The following is a 26,595-nucleotide window of genomic DNA, read 5'->3' on the forward strand; positions in this document are numbered from 1 at the left end:
ATGATGACCAGTGGGCATTTCGGTTGCATTCTCATCTCCCTGGGGAGTATACAAAATACATAAATTTGTATATTTTGAAAGGATTTGATAGCATTTGCTGAATATTAATTCTTCCATTTATTTCTACTGGCAATGAGCCAAAGGTATTCTGAAAAATTCAAACTTCCTTTTTTTATAAGAATATCGATGTGTCATTGAAATTTCTAAAGAATTTTTATTGGGGTATCAACTTTTCACAATAAAATTCTCAAATCACCTAGATCATATTTCTGACCCAGCCGTAATTGCTTTCCCCAGATTCTGATATTTCAGGAAGATAACGTTTAAGTCTCCCGATCCGTCCCTGAATGTTATCTCAGCTTTGTTAAGTTTCGATTACAGGTAAGCAACATGGCGGACAGCCATTAGGCAAACAGTGTGCAGGAGGAGCATGTGTTGAGAGTGGCTGGGTGCACAGGATTAACTTTGATTGACAGGCTGTTTGGGAGGAACGGTGGAAGAGGTTGTTGTTTAATCTAATTGTTGATGACTGGTTTGTGGGAATGGTGTAGAGTCTCATGGTGGTGTTGGGATGGATGTTGAAGAGTAAGTACAAGCTTTGTTGTAGAAGGTGTATATTTTATGTTATTGTTGAAACTCTACTTTGGTAGAAAGAATAAAAGCTCAAGCAAAAAGGGGAAAAAGCTCACGGGCCAGCAGTTTTTCATGTGAAAAAGATCATATTAAAAACCTGTTTATGAAATTCAAAGGTAAAACCTTGGTCTTACAATTCAAAAGTAGTACCTCTCACAAGGTTTCTATGAGATAGCAGAGACCATATAATAGATTATATTATATTGTCTCTGGAGATAGTAAGACATCTACAATACAGTAGGCAAAAGTGGCACTTGGTTACAAAGGCCAGTGATCACATGCACACAATATTATCCCGTTTTGAACACAATTATCCCGTGTCACAACCTTGTGTATTTTTACATATCCAGTTAAGACAGCATGTAGTGACCACAATGTTCATTCATTCATTTATTCATTCATTCATTCATTCATTCATTCATTCATTCATTCATTCATTCATTCATTCATTCATTCATTCATAGCCCCATAATAATTCAGTTACCCTTTAAATACCATCGGTAATTGTGTGTAAGGACTAGAGAACTATGAAGCTCTTTACAAACTATTAAATAAATAATGCTGAGTATAGGACATGTACAGTTATGACAACTTAGCATTATATGAACGAGTATTTAGGGCTCGGGATCACATAGAATTGACTAGCCTTTCCAATAATTTTCCTAATCTCTATATAACATATTAATGTTTTATATTTGACTTGGTTATGAGAGCTAGTTCTTGATGACAATTATTTTCTCTCCTGTGGCAACTAAATTAGAATTGGTGCCAAGCAACAGTCTGGAGCTTGGTGACTTGGTTGATTGCGTGTCATTTTTCCCAATGGTGGTCATCATGTCACCATTTTGTCTACTCCAGACTTGATTGTTTACAGGCTGTCATCATATAGCGCGAATAAATGCTGAGTGTGGCAAACACACACACACACACACACACACACACACACACACACACACACACACACACACACACACACACACACACACACACACACACACACACACACACACACATGCACACGCTTGCACACATGCAGGCATGCACGCACGCACGCACACTCCAATTATTTTTTAGTTCTTTATGTACCATAAAATATTGTGTATTTGACATGTGATGTGTAAGGCCTATAGGTATTTTGAAGGAGTCGATTTTACTGCTGGCCTGTTGGCCCGTGGCCAGTTATAATTATGAAAGGCTTCCTGAAATGTAAAGTTGATGGCCCGTCTGGCTCGTCAAAAATTCATACCTGCTCTGTGATATTATTTTGAATGGCGGTGCTCATGAATCATGTAATTTTGATGAGAAAATATTTAGGGGGGATGAGGTCATGTGAATGGTTATCTCAAAGATGATCTCGGTAGAATGACACATACTGGCAGCCATTTTGTAATGTTCAGTACAACAACTACATGGTTTTTTGCTCATAATATCGCCACGAAATGAGGCAAATGGAAGCCAAGATTTAATCTCAGAGTGTAGGAAATAACGTTTTAGAGGTGAGGAGTTCTGAAATGTTCTGAGGCCCCCTGGGTAACTCAGTCATAGCCACCAACATTTAAATTCTTTGGGGCCAGTTAGTTGGAGAAGGGCCAGTACCCGGGTAACTTTTGAAAGGAGCCAGCCCTGCTGGTTACATATTATATATGTTATATCTACCCCTGTTGTTTTGTTATGAAGGCTTGTCCCCACTTAGAAACAACTGTCTCTTCCCTCCTATAGAAATATGAAGCTGCTTTCTCAATATTATTGCTTGATTTAACAAGTTATATCACAAAAGGACCTCCAGGTTGATGATTATTACAGAAATAAAAATACAATTTAATATCATGGCTTTGAAGTTTAAGATAATTGGGTATTTGATTAACTATTATTAAGCATGAGTCGCCACTTGACATGACTAGCCCCTACAATAATGTTCTAGCCCTTTAAATACTGAACTACTGAGTGGGTGAGTATTATTTTACGCCACTTTTAGCAATATTCCAGCAATATCAGCAATGGGTTTCACACACTAAACCCGGTATTAAAATATTAAAATGTATGAGTATGACTTGACTATGAGCTTTGGAACGTTGTTTTCGAGATGGAAAAATGAATTTATCCGAGTGAATATGCTTGATGAAAATGGTCAGGTCATTTTAAGGATAGAGTAAATAAGTGGTTAGACTAGCTTGTTAAATAACCTTTGGGATAATGGTGTGGGTGTGGCACTTGGAGCCTGAAATGTAGTCAAGGACTGATAAGGCAATAATCAATTAATTAGTAGATTTTCATCCAAACCCACCTCATTACCAAACATCCCCATGAAGACCCGGGTTGGAATAGGTCTTCAGCAACCCATGCTTGCAGTAAGAGGCGAAAATGTTTGTTGTAAGAGGCAACTAATGAGATCGGGTGGTCAGGCTCACAGATTTGGTTGATGCATGTCATCTTATCCCAACTGAGTAGATTGATGCTTGAGGTGTCAATCTTTGGATTGTCTGGTCCAGACTTGATTATTTACAGACCACCGTCATATAGCTGGAATATTGCTGAGTGCGGCGTTAAACAACACTGCTGGCCTCACTTATTGTCCCTGTCATGGACTGAATATGACATTTTATCAGGGACGAGTTGAAATTTACTACCCGGATACCCGACTCCCTACTACCCGACCCTACCCGGGTACCCACTGTAAGTCTCAAGAAATGGGTACAAAATGTCTGATTGAGAATCATTTTACCGCAGCCCTGGAAAAAAACTATGTTGATACATGTATCAAATGATCAGATCATGTGTTCACTGAAGTTGACTGAAGCTTTATCTTCACTGAAACATATAAAAGTCAAAGGAATGTGTGCATCAGAAAGAAATGAGAGCATTAGCAACTTGTAGTGTAACCACTGAACTATAGTAAGCTTTTGTCATTAAATAATATCACGTGACTAACCACGGGACTGGGTAGTCTAGTGGGTACCCAGGTCCTACTCAGTACCCACCCAACCTGAGTACCAGAGTTACCTATCCCAGCCCTACCACTTTGTTCTTTCTTCGTTTACTTGATGAAGTACACCACATACTAGTCCTACCTAACATTCATGCTTTATTGGACTCACATCCTATGGCAGTTACCTTGATGCCTTGAACATGTTGAATAGTTTGTATAAAAAAAGTAAATTATAAAAATTTAATGCCTCCAGCATCATATATTTTAAAGATATTGATGAAAATCCCAATGTGGCCAAGTGGGTTAAAGTGCTTCAGCCTGCTGTACAGAGTTAGCCAGGAACCACTGATCACTGTTCTTGGTTTGTTAGTACCAACAACCAGTAGATCCTGGCAAGGTAAGGGACTTAACTCTGTAGGTAAGTGCTGCAAGATTGTTATGGGGGGTTTCATACCTGTGACAGGCACACTGGGAAAACCATTATTCCATACAAAATAGGTTTTTAAATTTACAGGTCCATATTGCATTCAATCCAATAATTTTAGACTAAATTTTAAATATTTTTGTTGTTCTGATACTCAGTGCAATATGGGTCAACTGTTAAACTGTGACACCTTAGTTACCGGTATAATTAGAAATTGAATAGGGAAATTTATAAAACACAAATTTTCCATCATTTTAAAGTGCTAAGTCTAGTATATCCTAAAATGTTCTGATATGTCCATGACAAAGAAAAGCCATCAAAATCTAAAAATAATGACAGATTATGTTAAGTATCTATATATAGTATTCTCTACACATTCTTCCTCTTAGATACACTCTCCTATATATTCCCCAGCTACGGTTGTACTGTCTGAAAGCTAGGCACTCTATCGAGATTAAAACACTTTACAATGGTCTCTGCAAACACCAGCCAACCTCCAGCCCCTCACTACGTTTGTGGGGTGGCCCCTCTCCCACCCAGGGTAACACTCCAAGACCTTTACAAATTACAATTATCTCATAGATCACTCTCATTGGTCCCTTCAATAGCATTTCACTAACGGTAAATATGGGGATATATCCTCCAGTACATATCCTGGCGTAGTTCCTGGAAGTCTGGTTCCAATGTGTGATCGATGGAATTGGATATTTATTTGTCAGTGTAGATTAATTAAAACAATTAATGACAAAGTGAACTGGTGAACTTTATTTATTCAGCTTGTGACATATAGTCAGTGCTGTCTTGTCCGTGATTCAGTGTGTGAGTGTCGGACTCGATCTGACCAGATGATTCTGATGATCATGAGCATCATGAGGATTCGAGGATATGTCTTTGATAAAACTGACCGTTTATGTTTAGTTTTGAAGAAATCAGTACTTTCGAGCGACATTCAATGAGGATATCTTGATTAACGGTGGATGAAATTAATTGGAGGTTTCCGCCTGGCACCATTACATCGGGAAGATTAGACAGTTTACTGTAACATTCCAGGAGGAGGAATCAAAACTAACAGTTTTTACAACATGTTCTCAACGAGGTAAGATTTCAAGATTGTTTTGAGGGGATTTTGCATAAACGTCTCCTTCCTCAAAGACTGATGTTTTATTCAGTGGCACATTGCTAATCTGTATATTACAATTCTGAAAATGTCACCTGGATTACTGAAAGATTGGCCTGTAGCCTATTTTCAACATTCTCTATTTCTCTGGTCGATTTTGCCGTGATATATTCCAGCTACAATGCGAGGTCAGGAACCCCTCACCCCCACCTTATGAAAGGCTCTACATTTGACCTCTATGTAAGTAGGGATGGCAGGAATGTTTGTAAATAATTGAGTCTGGACCAGACAATCCAGTGATTGACATCATGATCATAGATCCAAAATAATTTTTTTTAAAACTCAACAAATTATGAAAATTAAATTCACTAGTTTCATAATAAATAATAATTGATCAGATAGTTATATATAGTCTCTGGTCACTGCAAACCTCTTCTGAAGAGAACCAAGACTTCACAGAAGAAAATACTTTAAACATTTTTAGTAAAATAGGTTACAAACATAAACTTGTCCAGATGTACAATGAACACTTTTTATAACCAGACAGTGTAATTACAAGATTAATTTGCGTCAACGGATTTATTGACATAGTGTTACGTGCTCACAGTAATGTCTTTGTGTTGGGGAAAAAACATGAAAACTCTGTTACCCTGTGTATAGGACAACCCCCCCTTGAAATCCCACTAATTCTCGTTATGAAAGACTGACCTTATACACAGCGATATATGATGCACAGGGTGCTGTAGAAATATTAAATCCTGCACTTTGAAGTTTCCTTCCATTTTAGGAGCGGTGGGGTAGCCTAGTGGTAAAAGCATTAGCTCATCAGGCCGAAGAACCTGGTTCGATTTCCCACATGGGTACAATGTGTGAAGCCTATTTCAGGTGTCCCCCGCCATGATATTAATGGAATATTGCTGAAAGTGGCGCACTCACTCACTCACTCACTCACTCACTCACTCACTCACTCACTCACTCACTCACTCCATTTTATATTTTCCCAATAAACCAACAAACCAAAACAATTTTATGTCAATTGAAATAAAAAATTAATAAGCTCATCAACATTATTTCTATTTTGACTGACCCAAGCTAATTGTTAGCAAATATCCATAAACAATTAATAAACAAGTGTACCCACGTGATAAACACTTGATCTTTCTACCTGCAACGGGGTGGTCAGGTAGCCTAGTGGTTTAAGCGGAAGGCCTGGGTTCGATTCCCAACATGGGTACAATTTGTGAAACCCATTTTTTGGTGTCTTCTTGCCATGATCTTTCTGGAATATTGCTAAAAAGAGGCGTAAAACTATACTCACTCACTCACTTCTACCTTCAACACAGAACTGAACAGTTACTGTCACTCAATCTGTGCAGTACAAATTCAATTTGCAGGCACCTTTTGGTGCTAAGTACAAATAGTATTGTATAGTATACAAAATGTATTGGAAGTAGTTGGGAAAGTTAACACTAAAACATCTGAATGAAAGATTTGTATTCACTGCCCTCGGCTAACTTTTGTGCACTGTTTGATTCACCCTTTCAAACTACAGACTGAGTACTGTGACCTCCCCAGTGACAAAGCTGTGACAACTGCCAGTGTAAGTAACTTGATATAGACTCCCTGTTCTACTCTCAAACTGATCTTGGCTCATGTAGATTGTTACTCAGTCCTGGATTGTTCAGTTCACTGGTGTGTCTTTGTTCCCATTTAAAGGCAATAAGATCAAATATTTAACAAAACTGTATTATTTTACAAAAATGACAACATGAAAATAAAGAATTTGAAATTATATTTTTTATTCTTATCCAAATATGCATAATATGGCATCCTAATTGCAAAAGTGAGTGAGTGAGTGAGCATGGTTTTACGCCGCTTTTACCAATATTCCAGCAATATCACGGCGGGGGACACTAGAAATGGGCTTCACACATTGTACCCATTTTGGGAATCGAACCAGGGTCTTTGGCGCGACGAGCGAACGCTTTAACCACTAGGCTACTACACCTCCCCATAATTGCAAAGGATTGGGAGTGGATCCAAATAATGTGTCCTTTGGTATGCAAATATATCATTAACACCAAAGTCTTTGTCCATGGCTGAATTTCTTTTGTCAAAACAAAAAATATAATTGAACAGTCTAATTGTATTTTGATTTTGATTTCAATCACAGGTTTTGAGACAAAAATCTATACATCACTTAATAAAACAGAAAGATAAAGTGAGGTCAGCTGGCATGAAAATCTAGATTCATAAAGCTGCCCCCAAAAATGCTTTTAATGTAATTTTAATTTTAATTCTAATTGTTTTTGTCTTATGAAACAACTGTTTAAAAAAAAAAGATTTTCCAAATTGTTGCCGTTTGAACCATAACAAATTTCAAATATATCTTTTCAAAAGATTACACAGCCTTAGTTTACAATATGGATTGAGTACTGGAACCTGTTTGACCATAACAATGACTGAATTCCAGACTTGTTTGACCTCTGCCATGAATTCAATAAAGAAAACGAATAGTGAGTGGTTGTCCGTGTACTCTGTCCTTGATGATTTACTCACAGGGTATCACACACAGTTTAAAATCTAGTTTATCATTTGTACTACCTTCACAAGACTTTTGTAACCCTATTTCGTACAATAAATACTTTTAAATCCTTGTTTATCACTTGCTACAGCCTTCTGAAGGGAGGGTTGTGATATGGTTCGCAAATGGGCTGTATGTGATAGTCTTTGTAATCTTGCTGTACAAACATTAGGCTTAGGCAATGCTTGTTTAATTTTATGGTTTACAGTTTTATTGCTAACCAAATAAATTGTTAGAAGCTCAATGTTATATTTTATTTAAAAGTTATTTGGGTTGCTCGTGTATTTGGAAAAAATTAGTTACTTGAGTGTGTTTCGGTATATGGTCTCTGGTTTCGGTATCATTAATATGTTGTTTGGAATAAAAATGTATTTTGCAAGCATTTGGCATGTTTTTGACTACTTTAAGTTTGAAGAATGATTTTGGATGATAAATAGAATCTCACACAGGTTTCTATGGACATCAAACATACCAACACAAGTTGATAAAAGTTTAAAACTCTGGGGCGATTTTTGTTTGTTCAGTTTTTGACAGGAGTAGTCGCAGGCTATGAGGGTAAGAGGTACAGCTAACAAGCTTCAGTGGCAGAGAGATTAGTGATGTCGTTTGTTTGTGATGTCATGGTAACTGATGATGTCATAGTAGTCTCCAAGCATTGTTTCAGTTTCATTGTTGCGATATCTCCTTGGAGATATATATGCCTTGATCTCACCCATATCTTATGTTGAGGCCAGTTTTGGATGTATATTAATTCTGTTTTGTGCAGATGTTTATTTCAACAGCCATGGATGTGTCTATGTTTACTTCTGTTAGAAGGCTTTGTGCTCTTAAGTTAAGAAATGAGGGGCGCAGCCCCTAGTGGTTTATGCTCCCTTTTTTATTTAAGAATTGACATTCACTTTGTTGCTCAGACATTCATACAGTTTTGCCCTCACTCTATGAAAGTTCATACTCCAATGAACTCACACAAAGTGAAAGTCAGTTTGTATAATGTTTTATATCACTATTTTGTACCTTAAAAGATCTAAATCTGGATATATACACAATACTTCATACGTGTGACTTCATGTTTACACTGACAGCCATACAACAACCAGCTGTATCGCGAAATAAAATAGTTCCTGAAAACGAGAGGTGACATGAGCTTATGTATGCTCTACAGGAACAACTTTTGTAGTTTCTTTACATCAAATGTATTCAATAATATCCTCATCAGATGAGAAATGTCTGTAAAGAACTACTTAGTAAGTCAGTCACAATGACCGCGCATCGTAATACATTACATCAAGTACAAGATGTCAAAGTGGCTGACACGATAAACGTGACGGGAGAGATTTCCGAAGTTGTTAATTAACCTGTGACAGTTACATGTTTTAGTCATCATTGATCAATTGGCCGATCATTGAAAGATAACATTGAACATAGACACTAAGGTAAATTTATATATTGCTGTAGACTGTCACTGTCAGTCTAGACACGGATTGAGTTGATAGATACTATGATAGTTTGGATGTGCATTTCTTAATTTTGTTCACTTGGATGGGCCGTCACGAGGATATTCATGAACAATCACGCTGTCAAACTCTCTGACGTTTCTCAATGTATACTGAAATGCTGGGTTCACGATTAAAGGGTCAAAATGATCTGTGTGCATTCGTGCTAGGGAATTCCCAGGGGTTTCCCCAGGAATGTGGAAGTAGTCCGACAGTGTTTATGTCATTTCAAAAACATGGTCTAGTGAAAAATGTATGAATGTAAAATTGTTTTGTTCATACACTTATGAATGTCCATTTTGCAGCAATGTGATCGACCTCTTGTCCAATGGAAAAGACGTACATCGCGTAAACTTCAAATTAAAAAATTATTGTCCTATAAACAATGACCACGAGTCATTTATTTCTCATGTAAGATATCAACAATATGTACAGCCTCTTTAAAAATCTTAATAAAATGTACAAGCTTTCAAAATATTTATCAGATTTAAATGATGATGACTCTCTGAATAGAATCAAACCTCAGAAATGTCAGACAAGTCTATTTTACGAACAGGTGGGTTAAGTTTGGTATTCTCTCAATCCTCACATCGATTATCTGTACCTTTTCTCCTAATACGGATTATCATATCTCTCCCACTTTTGGAAGTGATTATTCGGCCACTGCATTTTATCTCCGTAGCCCAGCAACATCTAAGGCGAACTACTTACTAGACACTTCCCTCTCAAAAATAATGTTGTCCAATATATGATGAGTAGTTAGTGCATATTTGAATCTCAAGAAATGATGTTAATGCTTTATCGTGAAATAAACTACACTTTTTTTTCATTGTTCTTTGCGATTTATCGTGTAGCTTTCTTATATATGTTTTTAAAAACTATACATGCTTTTGATCAATAATTAATTAGAAACTTATTTTGTATTATATTTATAGTTGTATTGTGTCTTTTGTTTTTCTAATCCATTTTGATAGAGTGTTATGGAAAATAAGAATAAGTCTAAACTATTTTCATTATTGTTCTGAATGTTGCTTTTGGTCAAATCCTAGACTGACATATACAGGTAGTCTATGAAATCTTTTGTTTCCCAAAATTTCTCTTTTAATGGTGACATTTTAGGTAGTAAAACCCGTCAAGATCCGGGGTAGAATAGGTTTTCAGGAACCCATGCTTGCTGTAAAAGGTGACTGTGCTTGTCGTAAGAGACGACTAACGGGATCGGGTGGTCAGGCTCGCTGACTTGGTGATGCATGTCATCGTATGCCAATTGCAAGGATCAATGCTCGTGGTATCAATCACTGGAGACCACCATCATATAGCTGGAATATTGCTGACTGCGGCATTAAACAACAACAAATCTTTAAATGGTTTTCAACTACTGATTTGTGTTAAGCTAGCTAAACATGTCTGTTTTTATCATCCCGAAAGTATTTTAATTATTTTTTATAGATATTCCTTAGGCATGGTGCAGGACTAGACAAATCTGTAAACCAACAAATAAAAAGGTGTTGCCTTACTTTATATTTTGTATAGCTGGGTGGATCAGGAATAGTTCATAGAAGTTGTCAATCCAATAAAGGAAGGTAGATTTGGAGAGTTCAGATTAATAATGCATGATGTAGACATAGGGACTCTTGTACCTTATATGTGTCACTGATTCTGACTCACTGTATACAGACAGAACTTTATTTTTTGTAATATCGTTGGATAGGATTTCTTGGTTGTGTAATTCAAAAGAATGTTTAATGTCTTGTCTGTAACTAACCTAAGATATTGCAGAAGGCTGTGTAAATAAGGTTCGTTTAAAGTCCAACCAATGTATTGTCTAATTTTTGGAAGGCCGTACCCTAAAGTTGAGTACATGTTACAAAAAACAGATGCTGTATTAATTGAGAAAGTCATTTTTTAATTGTATTTGTGCTAAAACTTGTATTTCAAAGATTTTCTTTTTGAAACTAACATCAAATCAGCCGAAACATATTTTATCTCGCCTCCTATCACTCAGCATATTAATTACAAAAATCTGTCATTCAAGAAATAGAATTGGTTTGGCCTAATGAATAAATCAGTAAGCGCATAAGAGGAATTAAATTTGGTGTAATACAAAACATTGATGATTCATTCTACAAGTTTCTACAAACTGTTCAGGGGTGAGGTGAAGTGGGGTTGTGTTCAAGATTGTTTCAAGTGTGTGTGGCTGCTTATACTAATCCGGAGTATTGACAGTTTTATAGTGCCAGCCCACTGAGATACTATGTTGCAGTTAAAAAGTGGATGCCCCACTTGCACTTGAATGGCGATGTGTGTGTGTGGCTGCTTGGACTAGTCCAGAACAATGCCGATTTATAGTGCTATCCCACTGAGATACCATGCCACAGTTTAACATGAATACCCCACTCAGACATAGTATACTGACTCTGAGCCGACCAGTCCTTGTTTTATCCACCTAATGCCGAGCGCCAGGCAGGGTAACAATAATTGCCATCTTTAAATATCTTTTGATTTGATGGGGCTGGTGATCAAAACTCTGACCTTCCATTCTCTGGGCAAAAGCTCTGTCCACTAGACCAGAGAGGCGGAAAGGATGTCCTGTTATGAACTTAATCTATTCATCCCTCAGCAGCAATATTAAATGAAACTGTCATTTGACTTAAAAACTGGTTGGTAAAGTCAAATCTGAGTTAATTATCAGGGAGTCTGGCTTCATCTTTAAAAAAAATAAATAAAATATAGCATCACTGTTCAGAGAAAATTGCATATCTTGAAGCAGTGACCAAAAAATATTCAGTCTCTAACAAAAATCAAAGCACCACCTGCTCAAAAGTCCAGTTTCAACTCTTGCCTAACTAGACTTGAATTTCTGGGTTCGATCGTAGCGCCATCAGTTGCTATTACAAGTTATGTCCCTTCTATGTCCCTCCTATTGACCAATCAGTTTCCACCTCTGATATCACTTACATTTGTAACAAACAAAATGGTGGCGCCCAGTAAAGATGATCTGATCGTTAATCAAGATCTATTTGTAATAGGGCATGTCTTGCTTCGCAAAGTGCATCAAATCACATGAACGCCTTGATTAAAAACAAGAAAAGATTGGGAAAACATCTGTTGACACTAAGTTGACGGCATAATTCTAGCCTAGTTCGGCAAGGGTGGAAACTTGACTTTAAAAGTCAGTTAACTCCCTTGCCTCGGGAAGATGCCACCTGCTAATATTAAATGGTGGGTTTCTTTACAATGTCAAGAGTTACCTACATTTCCATGGCTTCGCTCGTTATTCATATCAACAAACATTATTCATATCAACAAAAGATTCATATCAACGAACATTATTCATATCAACAAACATTATTCATATTAAGGAAACAAGTACACGTGTGTATTAAAAAAACACTTTAACAGCAAGTGCCCTGACTCAATCTATCACTCAAGATAAACATGACTGGTTTATGAAAGCAGTGTTTATGTTTTATAGGCTAACATTTACCTGTGTATACCTATGTGGTATCAGAGATACTTCTAATCAAGCCCCGGACACGTCAGAGTGTAAGGGGTATGTTTTCAGTGTTTTATTTGGGTGCCATGCATCTGTGTGGGTGATTTATCTCTGTCAAGCTCTTGAGCGTTGTTAATGTAGATAGACCTCTGGTTCGTGTCGTGAAAACCTAGGCCAGTTATTTGCATATTGAAAGGAAGGTGTCGTGGATTATCTCCTAAGCAATGGAACTGTGTATGCTGGGTTAACACACAATGTTGGCTGTGGTTCTCACTCCGTGTGGGTGATTATTGAAGAGTGGCTAGATTTGAATGATTATTACGTATGACATCTCTGTCCATTGACTCAGCTGTGTGTATGTAAGTGAGACATTGATTTGTGAATAGTTTATTTCAATAATTTGTCGATAAATCAAGTTTCAGCTGAATCAGGTTTTGTATTCAAATGAATTATTTGTATGTATGTAAGTGAAAAGTTGGTTTGTGAATATTTTATTTCAATAATTTGTGGACAAATCATGTTTCCCTTGAATTTGTTTTTTGTATTTATCAATTGATTGATTTGTGTGGTATGGAAATGAAAAGTTGGTTTGTGAAGAATATATTTTAATATTTTTTGATGAATCACATTTCACTTAAATGAAGTGTATTTATTGGTGACTTTTTACTTTTAACATGTAATTGTTTTAAGAATAATGGTATTATTTATTCATTAATATTTTTTATTTTTCTGTGTTTTGGTTTTGAAATGAATTGTTGAAGTATTGTGGGGGGAATGTTTGATCAACATTTATAACAATTTAGAAATAGGTAATTATGATATATATCATGAGTCATAGTAAGTTTATAGAAATTGATTTCAGCCAATAATCTAAAGGCTTTTATGACTTTAGGTGGAATAAAATCTTTGGGAAAATTTGAATTTTTTAGTCTTTTGGTTTTTACATATGCAAATGAACAGAGGACCTTCCCCGATGTGTGTTATGTTCAATTGAGTGAGTGTTTGTGTAGAGTGTCAGCCATCTTAAAAAATGGAGGAAGCGGACTACCCTTGCGATCATTCCACCAACAAACTGCTCATTGGGCAGAGGTGAGTATTCCCCGCAGTTTATTTTGGTTTGTCAGGGGTGGGGTTGGTTTAACATTGCTTTAAACATTTTTTATGTCATGTCACAGCATGTCAGCTTTTTTGTTGAAGGAAAGGCAAAAATTACACCTGTCTTAGATGTTTATAATTTTGTTGAAACAAACATGTATGATTCTTGCCAAAATCAATAATTAGTGAGGGTACACCAAATATCAGCTACCTATATGTATTCATAGGTAATGGAGGAGTGTTTATAGACTTGTAAGGGCGTTAAGGTAGCCTAGTGGTTAAAGCATTTGCTAGTCACACCGAAGACCCAGGTTTGATTCCCAACATGGGTACAATGTGTGAAGCCCATTTCTGGTGTCCCCCACTGTGTTATTGCTGGAATGTTGCTAAAAGCGGCGTAAAACCATACTCACTCACCCACTACAGACTAGTTAAGTGAAAGAAGTCAATTTTAAAATTCAGTGAAGCCTTGATTATAGCTTGGTGTAAGATTGAGTGAGTATGGTTTTAAGCCGCTTTTAGCAATGTTCCGTCAATATCACAGGCAGGGGACATCAGAAATGGACTCCACACATTGTACCCAACTGTGGAATTGAACCCAGGCCTACAGCGTGATGAGTGAACGCTTTAACCACTAGGCTACCCCACTGCCCCCTTGTTGTAAGAACTAACTAATGTGAGGCTGCTGTGGTCATGATGTCTTACCTCGTTTATTGTGTCACTTACACAATACATAGAGGATATTTCGTGCGTGTAGTGAAATATCATGTTTCTTTCGTCGGGTGACAGGAGTGAGTGAGTGAGGATGGTTTTACGCCACCTTTAGCAATATTCCAGCAATATCACGATGGGGGGACACCAAATGTGGGGAATTGAACCCAGGTCTTCGAAGTGACAAGCTAACGCTATAACCACTAAGCTACCCCACCTCCCCCCAAGTGACAGGAAGGAAGACATGCTGGTCAAGAAATGAACAGCATTGATTGACAAGTTAAATGAGAAATTATAAGTTTATGACGAAACATTTTCAAGAGAATAACAAACAGAAAGAAGTGATATTAACTCCATAAATGACCATCTGTCATTATATTTTGCCTTGTCAATGTGGAACTGACGTTAACAAGGAAGTCAGCAGTTTGTGTACGGGCCAGGCACTTTTGATAAAGGGAGACAATTTGCGGGAAGGTAACTCTTGTATGACAATAGTTCCGTCACAGTATTATGTTCACTGCAGGGAAATATCAAGTGTTATGTTCACTGCAGGGAAATATCAAGTGTTATGTTCACTGCAGGGAAATATCAAGTGTTATGCTCACTGCTATGAAATATCAAGTTTTATGTTCACTGCAGGGAAATATCAAGTGTTATGTTCACTGCAGGGAAATATCAAGTGTTATGCTCACTGCAGGGAAATATCAAGTGTTATGTTCACTGCAGGGAAATATCAAGTGTTATGTTCACTGCAGGGAAATATCAAGCGTTATGTTCACTGCAGGGAAATATCAAGTGTTATGCTCACTGCAGGGAAATATCAAGTGTTATGTTCACTACAGGGAAATATCAAGTGTTATGCTCACTGCTATGAAATATCAAGTGTTATGCTCACTCCAGGGAAATATCAAGTGTTATGTTCACTGCAGGGAAATATCAAGTGTTATGTTCACTGCAGGGAAATATCAAGTTTTATGTTCACTGCTATGAAATATCAAGTGTTATGCTCACTGCAGGGAAATATCAAGTGTTATGCTCACTGCTATGAAATATCAAGTGTTATGCTCACTGCAGGGAAATATCAAGTGTTATGTTCACTGCAGTAAAATATCAAGTGTTTTGCTCACTGCAGGGAAATATCAAGTGTTATGCTCACTGCGGGGAAATATCAAGTGTTATGCTCACTGCGGGGAAATATCAAGTGTTATGCTCACTGCTATGAAATATCAAGTGTTATGTTCACTGCTGTGAAAATATCATTTTTCTCAATTGCTTTCTTTCACTCTTAAAGTCTGTAATATTGCATAGAACTGCCATGTCTCTCTTGTTTCCTCAGTTATAAGATAATCCCACATGGCCTGCTCAGAGGCCAGTATTCAGCCTCAAAACTGCAGCAAGGTCATTAAAAAATTGAATTAAAAGGTACCCAATTTATGTTAAAAACTAATCACTAATTTTATGGCTTGTAGAAATAAACTGTATTTCACAGCTAACAGGAGATTATATTGAAAAATAAAAGTGCAAAAGATATTCTGCGACTTAGTCTTGTATTGAAGCTGCAAAACTTATTGAACGCCCCTCGTATATTGTTTAATGGCAAAAATTATCAAGAACTCTAACTATAAGTCACTAATGTTTGCATTCCTTCTGACATTTATATGTTTGAATAAAGATAAAACTTCAGTCAACTTCAGCGTATGCATGACCAGGTCGTTTAATATGTGTATCTAAATACACTTTGCCAGGGCTAAAGTCAAACTATTCCCAATCGGACAATTTGTACCTATCTCTTGAGACCTACAGTGGGTACCCGGGTAGGGTCTGGTAATAGGGGGGTGGGTACCCAGGTAGTAGATTTGGACTCGTCCCAGCCCAAGGCAACTAACAACATGTCTCAGTGATCTCTCTGCCCTGCAGTTGAAGAAGAGCTGTAAAATCCCTTTCCCACCGGCGATCAGTCTTGGATAAGGCTTGGTCCAATTCCATACCGTGTGATAGTCAATCTTCTACAAAGGGAAGAGAAAAAACATAACATGTTGCAAGCATTGTTTGAAATTAAAATTGTGACAAATTTATTCCTACTTCCTGTCACAGACAGTTGAAGATATAACACACATCAACTTTCAATGTACAACCATGTATATATACATAAGGCATTCTTGAATTTTTAAATTAACAGTATTTGTGTTTTATTAAAATTATTTATCTAATGACTGTCAAACCAAAGAAGATTCTTTATATAAATATTCCATAGAATGCTGATATTCCATAGAATATTTATTGAGTTCTTTTGCATAACTGCTCAGTGGCCTTTCTACATTTGCCTCATTGAGGCGTCATTTCCTTATGGCTCTCCCACCAAAGGGAAAGAACTCCATGTTGTCTGTCATATACTGGAGGTGGGGATATGGTATGTACATCTTTCTGTGTCGACATACGCGCAGGGTGTTGACAGATGTTGCTGATGTTGACAGATGCTGCTGCTGCTGCTGTTGACAGACATTGCTGATGTTGTCAGATGCTGCTGTTGCTGTTGACAGACATTGCTGATGTTGTCAGATGCTGCTGTTGCTGTTGACAGACATTGCTGATGTTGTCAGATGCTGCTGCTGCTGTTGACAGACATTGCTGATGTTGTCAGATGATGCTGCTGCTGTTGACAGACATTGCTGATGTTGTCAGATGCTGCTGCTGCTGTTGACAGACATTGCTGATGTTGTCAGATGCTGCTGTTGCTGTTGACAGTCATTGCTGATGTTGTCAGATGCTGTTGATGTTGACAGACATTGCTGATGTTGTCAGATGCTGTCGCTGTTGACAGACATTGCTGATATTGACAGGCGATGTTGCTGATGTCTGATGTTGCTGTTCACAGATGTTGCTGATGTCAGACAATTGTTGATGTTTATGCTGATGTTGTCAGATGCTGTTGATGTTGACAGACATTGCTGATGTTGTCAGATGCTGTTGCTTTTGACAAACATTGCTGATGTTGTCAGATGCTGTTGATGTTGACAGACATTGCTGATATTGTCAGATGCTGTTGATGTTGACAGACATTGCTGATATTGTCAGATGCTGTTGATGTTGACAGACATTGCTGATATTGTCAGATGCTGTTGATGTTGACAGGCAATGTTGCTGATGTTGTCAGATGCTGTTGCTGATGTTGTCAGATTTCCTTGATCTTACCCCAATTTTGATATCACAATTTTCTTTAATATTACAAGTTGCTGTATTCATGTCCCTGTTATTTTGACATGTGAGGACCACTGGCTGACCGATACTGGTGCCAAGCAGCGTTAAATTCCGGCTTCTCCGAAACCTTTAACGACTTGATCTGCATAATAGCGCTCTCCATCTTATGTTTTGTTAATATATCTCCAAATTTGGGCGGTTCCGACACTCTCAAAGACCCAATTTGCATAATGGTAGACTCCATCTTTGCTTCTGGGCAGTCATTGTTTCTAGGCACCTTGTGTTGTTCATTCCATCTGGCACCAGCTGTAATGGCAGAGTGGTGGGGGCTGGGCAGCGGCATTCTTGGTCCTTGGTTAGACAAAGTTCGGGAATGCCAGTATGGGTCATATTCACTAAGAACCAGGTCGGCATCTTCAGGTTCCGGAGTTTGGGCTTCTGGTTTGTCTGTGCCAACTATTTCAAAACAGTCCTCCAACAGCTTGGACTCAGTGGACGCCATGTTACTGATGCTTGCAGACAAATATATCACTGGTGGGTATTGTGTAGCTGCACTGGTGTTTATGGTGTAGTTGCTCAATACTGTTTTAGAACGTGTGTTTCTGGCATATGATGGATGTTGTACTGGGAATGTTGATAATTCCAGTGTTGAGTGACCAAGACAGTATTTGGTATTACCTCATCTGAAGGAATAAAGGTTGTAATCTGATCGTGTTTAATTGTTTCAACTGAACTGAATATGTACCACAGAGATTTGGTGTAGTGGGGTCAGTCAGTCAGTCAGAAGAAACTGGTTCACTTGTCACTGAAGAAACTGATTCACTTGTCACTGAAGAAACTGGTTCACTTGTCACTTAAAAAAACTGGTTCTCTTGTCACTGAAGAAACTGGTTCACTTGTCACTTAAAAAAACTGGTTCTCTTGTACCTGAAGAAACTGATTCACTTGTTTCTGGAGTAACTGGTTAACATGTCCCTTAAGAAACTAATCACTTGTCTCTCACAAAGCAGTTCATTCACTAAAGAAACCAAACGGTGTCACTTTTGATGAATTTGTGTGTAACAAACTTCTGGGTATATCAAGAACACACATGTCCTGTGCAGCCTCCACGAGTCAGTCATTTACACGCCATGTATGGGTGCAGGTAGTCTGCACAATGCATAGAGAGAGGTAGAACTGTCAACATGACAACACTATTCACCTCTGTAAACACACGTCTCTGTGAAATCTAATGTAAAATGATGACACAGTTACTGGTGTGACTGTGAGGCTTGTGACACAGCAGAAGATCAGCTCAAGCTCGCCCTTCACAGCAGGCCAAGCCCGAGGCTAATGATGTAACATGGGCTGAAGCTTGGACCTACTCACCCTCAACTGTTGGGAGTGAGGCTCGGCTATCTTTCAGACCCAGAGCATGTGTATAACAATCAGCAGTGTTTAAAATACCCACCTGCGGACAGTCTGAGACAGTCTATTTTGCTGATGGAAGGTCAGCTTTGAAAAGTTGCACCCAGATGGTCAGGAGTAAAAAGTTATTAAGTTGACAATCCACCAGTTTATTGTTTTTTCTGACAACTGACATTAAACAGTACTAATCTTGTTTTCCCTTTTGTTCCTTTTTTTTGTTAGTCTGGTCTGTTGCCAGTCCAGTTGTCTGACTGAACGTTTGGGGAATTTTATACACTTCAACCAGGCACTTTCCATTGTCAGCCTCTTCTCAGCACAAGCGGCCTGTAGGCCTCCTTTTCAGGTCAAGGAATTTAGAGACTTAGGGGCTCCTTTATACTCATGGGTTGCTTTGTAGAAGTTTTTTTTATATATACTTATATGTAACTTTTTTTGAGGACTAAACCCTGGTCTGGGTGTGAGTGTCTTTTAATCTGTAACAGAAAGGAGCCCAGAGTATCTATTCATTAACTGAAGAAATATAGACTTACCAAAGTACTTTAGACATGCTTGGGAGGTATCAGATATTTTTGTTCCAGGGTCTGTGACAGCCGGTAGATTTAATTACGCTGAATTTGATTTGAACCTGATGCGCTCTATAAGGTTTTTTATAAACTAGGTTATTTCTAACGTTAAGTTTGAAGGATCGGTTTATCACATCTATCACAAGCCTTTGAATGATAAAATAATTTATACAATTGAAGTGGAGTAAAATCTACACCAAACCCCACAGCCCAGTATTGTTGTCTGTAATGGCAATATTCCATTTGCAGGGGATTTGTCCCATGTTCATCGAGATCTGTAAGCATGAATATTTATGACAACTACAGGTCAGTTATAGAATCACACTTCACAGAGAATCACACTGACCCAACACCTCTTCTTCCCACTTCACCCCTCTCAGCTGACTTCCTGACAATGACTGACAGTCTTAACAGCTGATTGTCATGTATCTGGGTCAGAAACATCAGTTGCATGCTAAACACATTACAAGACAGTAAATTCTTCCATCAATTGACAGACATAACTCAGCAGACTTGATGAATCTCCTTCAGTGAGAAGGGCATGGGAGATCCATTTTCTGTACAGAGTTGCCTCCCTTAGCCAGCAAGGATATGCTTTTCATGGGTTTGAATCCTAGATTGTTTTAAGCAATCAGCTACTGTGATTAAAGCAGATGTTTTATACATGTGTGACTTCTCTCATATATGTGAGGCGTAACATTTTGCAGTGCGGAGTGATTTACCCTTGTCTGTCAGGATCATCTTCCCGAGGCAAGAGAGTTAACTGACTTTAAAAGTCCAGTTTCCACCCTTGCCCACCTAGGCTGGAATTCCTGGGCTTGATAGTAGCGCCACCAGTGGCTATTACCAGTTATGTCCCTTCTAAACCTCTCCTATGGACCAATCAGATTCCACCTCTCGTATCACTTGCGTTTGCTTCACACAAAATGGTGGCGCCCAGTCAGGACGATCTGATGGATAATCAAAGTTCTATATCGTGATAAAACGGGTCTTACATCGCGAAATGCACGTGAGCACCTTGATTATAAACATGAAAAGATTTGGAAAATATCTGCTGACAACGAGTTGGCGGTGTATATGCTTTGCAAATCCTGCAATCGACCGAAAATGCACGACAGTTTACTAACTGGATTTCGATTTCAGTGGGCGATTTTGATTGGACTATGCATAGACTCGTCCAGCCAAAATTTAACTCCATAATACCAGCCTTGTTCGGCAAGGGTGGAAACTGGACTTGTTTACTCTCCTGCCTCGGGAAGATGGTCAGGATGTGCTGATTGTGTGTCTAAATTCCAAATTTACCACATTTGTGGTCCTTGGTGTGTCATCTACCTACCTGTACCAATGGGATTCACGGAAGTGGTAATTGTCTATGACCTTATGCCAATTTGGAATTTCCTTCTACATTATTCTGACACACTGTGATAGAACTGAAATATGTCGCCCACCCACCCAGCCACACACTGAATATGAAATATGCATCACACTGTCTAGATTCCAGGAAAACAATTTCATATTACTGATGAAAAAACAATAGGGAAATAAATTGACCCATATGAAATTATATATTATTTTTATTGATGAACTGAAATAAAAGCTTTTAAGAAATATGAATGAAAAGATCTTTTTTTTTCTTTTTTTGGGTGTGTGTGTGTGGTGTGTGTGTGTGTGGGGGGGGGGGGGGGGGGGAGGGGACAAATTTAGTGGAGAAGAATTGTTTAAGTATTTTACCTATTGACTTTTGCTCAAGATAAACTAAAAAACTATGAATATAGCTTAGATGATGTAGAAATTCACATTCTGCTGTAGGCTGAAAACTGGAAAACAGCACAGTCAGAACTGACCTGACCACTAACAGTATCAGTATTAATATTTCCTTGACCTCAGCATGACCTCTCTGTGAGCCAGCAAAATATTTGACAGTGTTAAGTTACCTCATAGATCAAGCAAATGTTTGTTGTACAGTGTGTGCTCATGAAAACTATTATGGGTGTGTTTGCTCATGGTGATTAACAAAAGACGACCAGTTGGGTTATGTTTACCATGAGATGTTTTTTGGTTTTTTGTTTAACGCCATACTCAGCAATATTCCAGCTATATGACGGCTGTCTGTATATAATAATCGAGTCTCGACCAGTCGTAAGAGACGACGACTAACAGGATCGGGTGGTCAGGTTCACTGACTTGGTTGATGCATGTCATTGTATCCCAATTGGGTGGGGCGATGTCAATCACTGGATTGTCTGGTCCAGACTCAATTATTTAAAGACTGCTGTCATATAGCTGGAATATTGCAGCGATAAACAACAAATAAACAAACAGATTATCGGCTAATAAAAACTTATTGTTTTGAAGGAAATCTTTTGTACTGCAAATCTATCTCACCGGTGAAGATCCGGGTTAGAATTGGTCTTCAACAACCCATGATTGTCTCACCCATGAAGACTGACTAATGGGTGGTCAGGTTCACTCAATTGGTTGATGCATGGCATTGTATCCCAATTGCATAGATCGATGCTCATCAGTAGATGACAATTGCTGGATTTTCTGGTCCAGATTCAATTATATACAGAGCGCAATCATATGGCTGGAATATCGCTGAGTAGGACGTGTGGACTGTGAGTATGGACAGTATAGTCACTTATGGTGAAGATGAAATGGGGTTTAATGTGGTGTTCAAGACTATTGCACTTGCATGGCGATGTGTGTGTGTGGCTGCTTGGACTAGTCCAGAACAATGCCGATTTATAGTACTATCCCACTGGGATACCATGCCGCAGTTTAACATGAATACCCCACTCAGACACAGTATACTGACTCTGAGCCGACCAGTCCTTGTTTTAGCCCCTGAATGCTGAATGCTAGGCAGGGTAACAACAAGTACCATCTTTTAACATCTTTTGGTATGACACGACCAGGGATCGAACCTCCGACTTCTGCTACCCAGGCGGATGCTCTACCACTAGACCACAAAGGCGGCCCAGTCACTTATAGACATCTCATCAATTGAAATTGCAGCCAGTATTTTGAGAGCCAGATTCAAGAGTATAAACCACCCAAAAGGTATAAAAACCATGGGATAAAACCAGGGGGCGTCAGACACAAGGTTTTATCCCTTGAATTTGGGTTATAAATCTCATAAACACATGAGGGTAAGTGTTTTATCCTACACATAAATAATAACTGAATGGGTGAGCCCTGAAAACAAATGTGTCATGCAAACGGATCCAGATGCGGGGTCCAGGGCATCCAGACCCCCCTCCCTCCCTCCACCCCCTTTTAAAACCAAATGTAGTATGTTGTAGGCAGTATGATTGACTGAGAGAGAATTTTGATATTTTGGACCTCTCCCTTTTAAAAATGTTGGATCCCTTGCTACCTGAACTGGCTGGATGCACTGATAACAAATGTGTCCTGCAAAAGGAATTTGAAATGCTTTAGAGAAAAAAGTGGTGTTTCTTGGGCTGGTGACCGAGAAAAGTTTCTGTCTCACACCAAAATCTTAGGTCCCCCTCCCCCTCCCCCTCCCCCTCCCCCTACCCTACCCAGAATATTACCTTTTTGCTTTTTTGTGCTTTTATTAAAACTGAGACATTGTACAGTAGGAGTATTACTAAATATAAGAAAGCTATGTGATAAATCACAGAGCACAGTGACGAACAAAATGTGGTTTATTTCATGATAAAACATTGTTCTATCATGACGTCATTTCTGGAGATTCGAACATAGGCCCCTCATGGTTTATTCTCCTTGCATTGTTTTATAGAAGGATAAACAACGACCATGAATCGTTTATTTCTTAAATAACATATAAGACACGTTTCAGTGTATAAGTATTACTCCATACACAGAATATTACTTGTAACTCTTGGTACACTTCCCGTACTTGAGCCTGGAATTTGCTTCCAGGGAAACAGTTCAAGCATTGCTGGAGTCTTCTGCAACAACTCCTCAGTTTATTTGTAACAAGAGACGATATAAGGCTTACACAAACTAATTCCATATGACAGAAATACTGTGACAGTTGCCTTCAGGCAGAGCTTACACTATCATAGCACAGAATCATTCAAGCAACTTAACATACCGAAAACATCATTGAATATATACACATACTGAGCAGTACAGGCATAAGCTGGGAGACGCTTCTAATGGTTTATTAATGCAATTTTAGTCATTCGCCATGGAAAGGAATCTCAATCCCTGTAGACGATAAAAGCTTTTTCACAAAGAAAAGCAATTCATAGATTGTTCAGAGTGAATTTCATCTTGATTATTCTGTTGTCACCTGAACTTGTCGTGTCCTACAAGATATGGCTTACCAGGATGTCTCCGGGGAAATTTATCTCTGAGTCTGTCAATCAGGTCTGATATGGACAACTCGAGGATTGTGATTCGATGAATTTCTGATTTGGATCAAGTTGGTTCAAAGAATTTATGTGATTCTACAGACTGATTTTTGTGGTTTTTGTAATTTTGGATCTGTGGAACAAATGGACAAGGCTTATATATGTCGAGTGAAATATGTGCCTGTCAATCAACCATGGTATCTACATCTGAAGAATTTGGACAAGATTAAAACAGTGTGGATTTGGATGTGATACGAAAGAAACACACTGTTTCTCACAGAGAGATGGTCTTTCTATACAGTCGTCCAGATTGGCTTGAAGTCAGCTTTGTCTACAATCGAGCCCCATTGATACGTGAATGAAAGGTCATAAAACTACAAGTCCATTTTGAAGCCGCTATCAACAATGCCTTGTATTGAAGAGGAAATGATCCTTTCGCTTGTCAATATGGTTCTGAATAAGTTTCAGAGATCGGTTCATGTTCGGAGCGTTTGTGGAGAGAGGGAGTGAGATTGTTGTCCTCTGTTGACAGGTAGACAAGATTCATATTGATTTGGTGGCATGTACTAGACGTTTACTGTTGGCGTTTATTGCGCCGATTTGTGACCAGGATCTGTCAGAGGCATCTGTTATCTCATGGATTTATTTTGCTGAGGGGTCAGTGGGATGCTGTGTCCATTGAAGACGTAACTGATTGACAAAGAGGATATGTCCGTTATTGATTTCCCCAAAGTCTTGGTTCGCTTGGGTGTTTTTTGATGGTCCATTTTGTACTTCTTTTTATCAGTGTTTATTTCGTTTCATTAGGATTGCTGTTTTAGTTTTTAAATAGTTTGAGTAACAATAATAACGTTCTTATATCATGGTTAAGTCATTTCAATTGTTTTAAAATCTCAGTTATTACATGTTAAATCATTTACGTTTCGATCTGTATTTAAGATGATCAATTTGGAAAGTTTAGTAAGACGTTTTTTAATTTAATTTCTCATATATGAAAACTGAAAAATATTGAAGATTGATACAATTTTGATTTATCAATTTATTCTATATCATATGGATAATTATACAAATTTACATTCATCAATTTATTTTCACATCCATTTATGAATTAGTGGTTGCAATTGAGATGAGTGTAGAAATGTTTGCATAGAGTGATAGGGAAGGGCAGACTTTGAGTTCCAATCACGCCATTTGCTTGCTGATAAACCAGTCTTCAGGTGATAACATTTTCAACAATAAAGATTAATGAGGAATTTGCTTTCCCTGTACCTCCATATTTGTTCCCGCCAGCCACGTACATCGTGTTCCCATAATCTACAGTCATGTCCTAGGTAAGGATATGTCAGAAATCTACATGGCCACTGACTTATGAATGATTTCATGGATTAAACATATGAATATCGGCCTGTCAAATGTGAAATAGGTGAGATTTGTGTTCTGTCGAAGATGCAATCAGTGTAATGATAAATCGTGCCGTCTTCTTGATCCGCACCGTGTTTGCCTTGGATACTGTTCAACACAGAAGATTATGACCGATTCCAAGCTGAAAACTGCGTCATTATGGGCCAAAGCTGTGTCCAAGTCGCGAGAACGTCGGAACAGTACGGTGACACCAGGGGGCAGCATGCTGAGGACGAGGATGAGCCTCCATTCCGTTGCCACTACGCTGTTAGAAACCAAGAAATTAACTGAAAGGTATTTTGTAATGTTTCGTTTGTGTGACAATATACATTTCATGACAGCCTACCTGTAAAAGTTTTTTGTAAATGTGTGTCTTGCATGGTGATGTTTCTATTGCTTCGTTGCACCTGTCATCGTGGTCATAGATACGTGCATCCCTCACATTAAATAGTTCCGACAGATTCTGTGGAGGACCAGCACTGTGTAGTTAAAACTATTTGTAGTTCCGAGTCAGGTTTAAAGCATATCTATTTTTCATTGGTCTCTACAGAAGTTAAAACTAAAGGGCAGGAAAAGTGGGAACTACAATTTGAAAACTTAGGTTGGAACAATATTTCTAATAAGATATTCAGTACAACACACAATGTAAAACTGTGTTGGTTTCAATACCAAATTACCCATAGAATTCTTACCACTAATATTTTTCTGTATATACTTAATCATGTTCAGAATGATCTGTGCCTCTTCTGTCACAATGAACGCTTTAACCACTAGGCTACCCGACTGCCCCTATATGTAAATAAATGGCAGTTAACAAGGCTATGAAACATAAACTTGTCATAACTGCTTTATGTTATAGATACTACACATTTATTTATCTTAGATTCTAAACAAAGTGCCCCTGGCAGGCAAATTAGGATAAAACATTATGTTTTTCAAAATTGGGATTTTTTCAAGTTCTTATTTTCCTCAATTCTGAGGTATTTTAAATTGCATTCAATACAACATTGCATTACTAAGCCTTAAGCCCACTTCTCTTTAGTGGACCTGTTATCTGTGAAATACAAGTCACCTCTACAAGCTGTCACATTAGTTGTGACTGTATCAACAGGAAATGGCATTTTTCGGGGAATGGAATGTACATTTGCTGCAGACTGGGGAAGGGGGGGGGGGGGGGGGGCGGGAATCGCTGAGCAGGGTG

At 38.2% G+C, this 26,595-nt stretch overlaps 1 protein-coding gene across 5 annotated transcripts in view; it reads left to right on the forward strand.

Annotated features, from left to right (window-relative positions):
- Positions 1-265: 265 nt before the first annotated feature.
- LOC124137979 overlaps positions 266-26,595 on the forward strand; it is a 67,308-nt gene continuing 40,978 nt past the window's right edge. Inside the window, exons 1-2 of one of the 5 annotated variants that reach the window (XM_046504457.2) lie at positions 266-585; positions 13,684-13,762. In XM_046504457.2, coding sequence (XP_046360413.2) covers positions 13,704-13,762 — 59 coding nt within the window. In that variant the 5' untranslated portion in view covers positions 266-585; positions 13,684-13,703. Of the gene's footprint in view, positions 586-4,607; positions 5,080-12,828; positions 13,033-13,683; positions 13,763-25,126; positions 25,689-26,595 lie in introns of those variants that run through there. The other 4 variants (XM_046504455.2, XM_046504458.2, XM_046504459.2 and 1 more) reach the window with 4 other exon arrangements.

This window comes from Haliotis rufescens, unplaced genomic scaffold (assembly GCF_023055435.1).
Source record: "Haliotis rufescens isolate VD_foot unplaced genomic scaffold, xgHalRufe1.0.p SCAF_17, whole genome shotgun sequence".
Taxonomy (NCBI): Eukaryota; Metazoa; Mollusca; class Gastropoda; order Lepetellida; family Haliotidae; genus Haliotis; species Haliotis rufescens.